Source organism: Ornithodoros turicata, chromosome 4 (assembly GCF_037126465.1).
Source record: "Ornithodoros turicata isolate Travis chromosome 4, ASM3712646v1, whole genome shotgun sequence".
Lineage (NCBI taxonomy): Eukaryota > Metazoa > Arthropoda > Arachnida > Ixodida > Argasidae > Ornithodoros > Ornithodoros turicata.
Window position 1 is genome coordinate 38,900,541 of NC_088204.1, and position 7,205 is coordinate 38,907,745.

The following is a 7,205-nucleotide window of genomic DNA, read 5'->3' on the forward strand; positions in this document are numbered from 1 at the left end:
ATCAATGCAACTTGTGTACCCTGCCATCAAGTTCTCGGTGTCCTCGGCGGGGTTCAGTAGGCGAGCACGCTACCAACGGAGCAACCGATGCCGGTACAACGACAGCAGCAACAACACTTTTATTAATACGTTAGCATTAGAGTCCTCGCTACGAAACATAGAAATCTTACGGAGAGAGGCTGGAAGGAAAGGCGGGGAGGAGGATAGGAGGAGAGCAAAGAACTTGAACGAGGCTCTTCCCTCTCTCAGTGTATGCGCTCGGAGGCAGTCGCATTGAATCAGCCGATGAAACGTCGCATATTTTTAGCCTTGAAAGGAAGCGCAGTTCCGAAAAGTGTTGGCAACGCTTGCTCCGCTGCTTCCGTTGACTACGGACTTTGGTGCTGCCCACTGTCGTCCCACTCAGACGTCTTTCTGGCAAAACCTGGGGAAACCACCCGCGACACATGATCACTCTATATAAGGGTCTCATCTTGAGTCGGCTTAATTATACTCCTTCGTTCATGAAACCTTCGATGCACGGTTGGCAGTCACAGGAGTGTCTCCATCGTGCAGGCATCCGAATCGCACTGCGTCTCCCAAAACATTCCGAAATAGAAGCTACCCTCGTCTAGGCCGCCGAGATACCGCTGAGTCTGCACGCACAAAGAACGGCACTCGCCATAATTGACAGGATCTACAATGCATCATCTGTTTTCAGCTACATCGATAGCCTGTCGAAATGCTCGAGCACAAAGACCGGCTCCTTAACCAAGTTATATCTAGAAAAAGTCGCGATCGCTTCGGCTCCATCACGGATTCAAACCCCACCCCCATGGAGGGAGTACATCCCAAAGTTATCCACCGCGATATCACGCATCCGCAGCAAAAGAAGCACAGTTCCTACTGTAATGCGGTTTATTGTTTTTGGTCTCATAGACGAAAAGTTTGGTAATGACCTTCAAATATACACTGATGGGTCAATTGACAGTCTCGAACAGTCAACAACCAGCTCCTACTTCATTCCCAAAACCGGCAACTGTTGGAAAGCTAAACTTCACTGTAAGTCACCGTCGTCCACTACGGCCGAATTATGCGCAATCCTACACGCAGCAGCAGCACTGAAATACGTCGACTGTGCAAAGGCAGTTATACTCATTAAGCGCATTACACCAGATCAAAGACTTAGACCACTCATCTATTATGATCCGCTGCATCCGCAAAGCCCTCTCGGACCTGAGACGGGATAGTAAAGCACAGGTGGGCATTTTGGTTAAACCTCACTCGCTCTCACACTCGCGGCCCTCACGGGCACATGCCCTCACCCGCCCTCACCCTCACCGCCCTCACCCCCACGTCACTCACAAACGCAAGCCCTCACCCATGAGGGTCTTACCCTCATAAGGTCTTCCGTGAGTGCACTCATGAGGTTGTGCCGCTCATGAGACCTCCTGTGAGTGCACTCATGAGGCCTGAGGGGCGCCAGGTCTGTGTGAGTGAAGTCACTGGTGAGGCCTGAGGTGTGTGAGGCATTCAGAAATGAGGTCAAATGACTCATACCAGACGTGCGCATATTAAATTATTAAGACATTGATGACATTGTTCTAGCGACACGACTACCGGCTGTGTGCACTTTAAAGGGCTAGTGTGCACGTATTTAGAATTTCGTCTTCGTCGCGCTGGGAACACTGCAAAGCGTCCTGAGCTGACTGATTACTTGGTCATAAGTTGCAGTGACCCAACTACCGGCAGGGTGCACTTTAAAGGGCTGGTCTGCACGTTTTTACCAATTTCGTCTATGTCGCGCTGGGAACACAGCAAAGCGTCCTGAGCTGACTGATTACTTAGTGATATGGTTGCAGTGACCCAACTACCGGCAGGGTGCACTTTGAAGGGCTGGTGTGCACGTTCTTACAAATTTAGTCTATGTCACGCTGAGAACACAGCAAAGCGTCCTGAGGTTACGGATTACTTGGTGATATGGTTCCAGTGACTCAACTACAAGCAGGGTGCACTTTAAAGGGCTGGTGTGCACGTTTTTAGAACACAGCAAAGCGTCCTGAGCTGACTGATTACTTGGTGATATGGTTCCAGTGACCCAACTACCGGCAGGGTGCACTTTAAAGGGCTGGTGTGCCCGTTTTTAGCAATTTCGTCTACGTCGCGCTGGGAACAGAGGAAACCCTCCGGAGCTGACTGATCACTTCGTGATATGGTTCCAACGACCCAACTAATCCTTCAGCTCAGGACGCTTGACTGTTCCCAGCGCGACGTAGACGAAATTGCTAAAAACGGGCACGCCAGCCCTTTAAAGTGCACATTGCGTGTAGTTGGGTCGCTGGAACCATATCACCAACTAATCCGTCAGCTCAGGACGCTTGGCTGTGTTCCCAGCGCGACGTAGACGAAATTGCTAAAAAGGGGAACAGCAGCCCTTTAAAGGGCACCCTGCCGGTAGCTGGGTCACTGGAACCATATCACTAGTGCCTTCATAATTTTCCCACGTCTCTTAAGCGTCATTTGACCTCATTTCTGAATGCACTCATACTGATCTCACACCCCTCAGGCCTCACCAGTGACTTCACTCACACAGACCTGGCGCCCCTCAGACCTCATGAGTGCACTCACAGGAGGTCTCATGAGGGGCAAAACCTCATGAGTGCACTCACAGGAAACTTCGTGAGGGTAAGACCTCATGAGTGCACTCACAGGAGACCTCATGAGGGTAAAAACCTCATTTGTGCACTCACGGATGGCCTGATCGGGCCTGATGATGGGCTTGCCCTCACTCACACTCACCTCAAAGGCGTGAGGTGAGGGTGAGGGGCACTCACGAGGGCCTTCATGAGTGGGTTCGCCCAGCTATGTAGTAAATGCACAGTTCTGCAATGGATTCCTTCCCACGTTGAAATTCCTGGCAATGAGGACGCTGACCACCTAGCAAACGAAGCCCATTCTCTCCCGACTCCCACGTTTCCATCACCACCACATCGAACCACTAAAGGAACAGCCAAGAGTTTAATATTGTCACGGATGAAAACAGACGGGCGAGACGGCGAATAATCGGCGAAAGCTCCATTCAGCTATTTGGCTCCTTAACACACAAGAGCGGTAGGGGGGGGGGGGAATATGTTTAATGCAAAGTAAGAAGGAAAGGTAGCTGAGCGGAAGAGCGGTAGCTCTCAAACACAATCAAGGAAGAATGCTCAGAGTGGGAGCTCACAAGCTTTTATACACAGCGGTGAACATTGTAGAAAGCGCGCGTCGGTGAAGAAGAGGAAGTAGAGAAGCTTCTCCAAGGTCGTCGATCCGTCCATGAGATTGAGCGAAGGAACAGTGGGGTCGGATTCACAAACGCGAGCGTAAGTTACGCTAAGATGCGCTAAGACGTCGTAGCCTGCGACGCGCGTACGACGGCGTCGTAAGCGCGATTCACAAAGCTATCGTAGTGGAGAGGGTACACCCTTTGACGAGGAAGAGGAAGTTGCTCGCTTCCTGTCACGTGCACCTCAGAGACAAACAGTCAAAGGGTGCGAGGCTATGTTTTCGCTATGGTAACGATGACGAAAATGTGTGGTCGCACCAATAGGAGTCCTCCCATTAGAAGAAGACGAAGTTGTTCGTCCCCAAATGTTTTGTTACTGCACGTGCTCTCGGTCTTTCGGTAGCCATAACGGATGCCATGCAATCACAGGCGAAACTCGCGTTCGATGACACAGCAAATATATTCCCAGTATGTTCGTCTCGGAGACGGGGGGGGGGGGGGGGGGTGTCTTGTAAACGGTGTGTGGCACTCAGTTTTGCAGTTTTTATGGCTTCTTTTGCCTTTCTTGCAGACAATTTGGAGGGGTGTTGGGGGTGTCTTAGCGGGCTGTAGGGGATGCTTTAAAAATCTCTCCGACCCGATTTTACGGAGCACAAAGTTGAAGCATTTGTTGAAGGTTACCAAGCAAAAAAGTGCCTCAATGTCACTTTGGAATGGTCTCGAAGGTTCTGTGGCAAAGTGCAATACGTTGGCGCGTATTACGGAGTCTTTGTTTCCCGTCTCCAAATTCACCGCTGCCAAATAACGCCGCCATCTTTCTTCGTAAGACTGCTCGGGAGCTCTCGCAGGATTCCGCCGTAAGCTGCGAAGATTTTGCGACGCGCGCCCTTCGTGAATCTACACTTCGTCGTAACTTTCCCGTACAACGGAGTTACGAAAGATTCCGTCGCACGAGCTCTTTGTGAATCCGGCCCGATGCTTCTGGAAGCATCGCTCGCTAATCGGCGTTGCGTGTCGTGGATTTCGGCCCGTCGTCCGACGCCTAGTTGCTTGTTGTTTTTGTTAGGTGTAATCGCTTCAAAGATGATATTTCGGTGGGCGTGCCGGGCTAGGGTTCAGCCGATCAGTACCCTGTTGCAACCTTTGATATGTGCTCGATGCAAAAAAAAAAAAAAAAAAAAGTAGCCAGTTTTCTTTTGGTTCCGGGAGATCTTCCAAACTACCTGGAGTAGTACGGCTTGAGACTAACGACGTGAACTGTTTCAGGGGTCGGGGTTCGCCGAGAAGCCCAGAGCCTGTGCTGTCTTTAGGTAAGACTTCGTAGTCCACCTCTCCTATGCGTCAGAGTATTTTGTATGGGCCGAAATAGCGTTTGAGAAGTTTCTTGCTTAACTCTCGTCGTCGGATCGGAGTCCACACCCATACCAGGTCTCCTGGGCTAAACTGTGTGTTTCGTCGACGTAGATTGTACCTTCTCGTATCCTCGCGTTGTTGCTGTCCGATCCGTAGCCCGGCGAGCTGGCGAGCTTCCTCGGCTCGTTGGGTGAAGTCCAGGGCATCGCTTTCTTCTTCACTGGGCTCGTGAGGCAGCTTCGCGTCGAGCATCGTTGCTGCATCACGACCGTGCACAATGTGAAACGGCGTGAACCGGGTTGTTTCTTGGACTGCCGTCTTGTAAGCGAACGTGACGTACGGCAGTATTTCGTCCCACGTCTTGTGCTCTACGTCGACGTACGTCGAACTCATGTCGGCAAGAGTTTTGTTTAGCCGCTCGGTGAGGTCGTTTGTTTCTGGATGGTACGCCGTCGTTCTGCGGTGGACGGTATGGCTGAGGCGGAGAATTTCTTGGGTGAGTCTGCTTGCGAATGCTGTCGATGATGTTCCTCTGTCGATGATTATGGTCGTGGGAGCTCCGTGCCGGAGTACAATGCATTCAACGAAGAACTTCGCCACTTCAGCGGCAGTCCCTCGAGGGAGGGCTTTCGTTTCGGCGTAGCGTGTTAGGTAGTCCGTCGCCACGATTGTTCAACGATTTCCTGAAGACGATCGCGGGAAGGGTCCGAGTAGGTCCATCCCCATCTGATTGTGGCGGCCCGTGGACGACGATGACGACGTGCCTTTGCTGCCACGCGCTACGGTGCTGGCACAGCAGTTCTACCGGCACCGTCCTAATGTGAGGCCACGTCCATCTGCCCGCTGGGACATTCCATCATCGCCGGTCAGGACTCGCGGGATGGCGGGAACAAGAGAGCTGCGACCCCGGCGGGTTCCAGTGATGAGATGTGAATGTTGAGTGCTTCGATGCTTGAGTTGTTGCTGATTGTGTTGAGTCCCTGCTGAGTGCGTTGAGCCCTTGTTGAGTGCGCTGAGTGCTTGTTGAGTGATTGCTGCCGAGCGTTGATTCTTGCTGGGTGAGTGCGTTGCTGAGTGGGCGACAGTACCGCGACCGGTACGACAGCGTGAATGCAGATTGCCGCCAGAGAAGTGCCGGGAAGATCCATCATGAAGCAGGTGGAGGCCGGAAAGTCAGCTTACTGTGGTCTCCCTGCGGGTCCCCGGTGAAACAGTGGTCCCGGTGCGCCTTGCCTGCTAGAGGGTGGTTCGCTTCTGGTTTGCCGAAAAATTTAGGATGTTGCATGGTCGGATTACGCCGAACATGGTGTTCGTTGTTCGGGTCACCAAATGTAGAGGAGGTGGTGTTCCCCTACATGAGTCCTGACCGGCGATGATGGAATGTCCCAGCGGGCGGATGGACGTTACCTCACACTATATAGGACGGTGCCGGTAGAACTGCCGTGCCAGCGCCGTAGCGCGTGGCAGCAAAGGCACGTCGTCATCGCCGTCCACGGGCCGCCACATGCTCAAACGGTGCCGACGGCGGTGGAATCGGCTGAAGGTATCCAGACTGGCGCACTGGTGGCGTTTTTCGGCGTTGACATTCCCTACACGTTCTCAGGTACTGGTGGGCAGCTTTGACTAGCTTTGGCCAGTAGTATTTTTATCTTATGCGGGCCAGCGTTACTGTACCCCAGGTGACCCGAAGACGGCTCGTCGTGACAGGATGCGAGGATTTCCGGGCGCATCCCTGCAGGTACAACTAGAAGCCATGTAGCGCCTTGTGGCTCGTGATTCTGCTTGTAGAGGATACCGTTACGTATGGAGAAGATGGGGAGCGATCGTCTGAAGACGGCAGGGACGTTGCCAGCCCGAGTTTGCAGGTAGTCGATGAGAGGCCTCAGTTCTGGGTCGCTGTGCTGTTCTGAAACCATAGTGGTCGCATTGACGAGGCCCAGGAAACTGTCGTCGATCTCGTCGCCGCTGTCTGTTCTCTGGAGTGGTGCCCGCGACCAGCAGTCTGCGTCGTTGTGCTTTCTTCCCGACTTGTAGGTGATGGTGACGTCGTACTCCTGTAGCCGAAGACTCCACCGTGCTAATCGACCCGACGGGTCTCTCAGGCCGGCGAGCCAGCATAGAGCATGATGGTCTGTCACTACTTTGAACGGGCGTCCGTATAAGTAGGGACGCCGCTTCGTGATGGGCCATATAAGTGCATGGCACTCCTTCTCTGTTGTCGAGTAGTTTTTCTGGGCCCAGGATAGCGTTCTGCTTGCATAAGCGATGACGCGTTCGAGGCCGTCTTGTAGTTGAACCAGCACTGCTCTGAGACCTTAATTGTTTGCGTCGGTGTGTATTTCGGTTTCGGCGTTGGGGTTAAAGTGTGCCGGCACAGGTGCAGTCTGGAGGCGTGCCTTTAATTCGTCGAAGGCCCGTTGTTGTGCTTCACGCCACTCAAAAGAAGCTCCATCCCTCGTCAGTGCGTTGAGTGGTGACACGGTTTTCGATAAACTTGTGATGACGCGGCGATAGTAGGCGCAAAGACCAAGGAAGCTTCGTACGTCTTTAACGTTAGAAGGAACAGGGTAATTGGCGATAGCCGCTGTCTTTTCGGGATCCGGGCGTA

The 7,205-nt window shown here is 52.8% G+C and overlaps 1 protein-coding gene across 1 annotated transcript; it reads right to left on the reverse strand.

Annotated features, from left to right (window-relative positions):
• Positions 1-4,585: 4,585 nt before the first annotated feature.
• Positions 4,586-4,990, reverse strand: LOC135392357 (uncharacterized). The gene has a single exon (XM_064623073.1). The coding sequence runs from the start codon at positions 4,988-4,990 to the stop codon at positions 4,586-4,588; it is 405 nt and encodes a 134-aa protein (XP_064479143.1).
• Between the last annotated feature and the right edge of the window lie 2,215 nt (positions 4,991-7,205).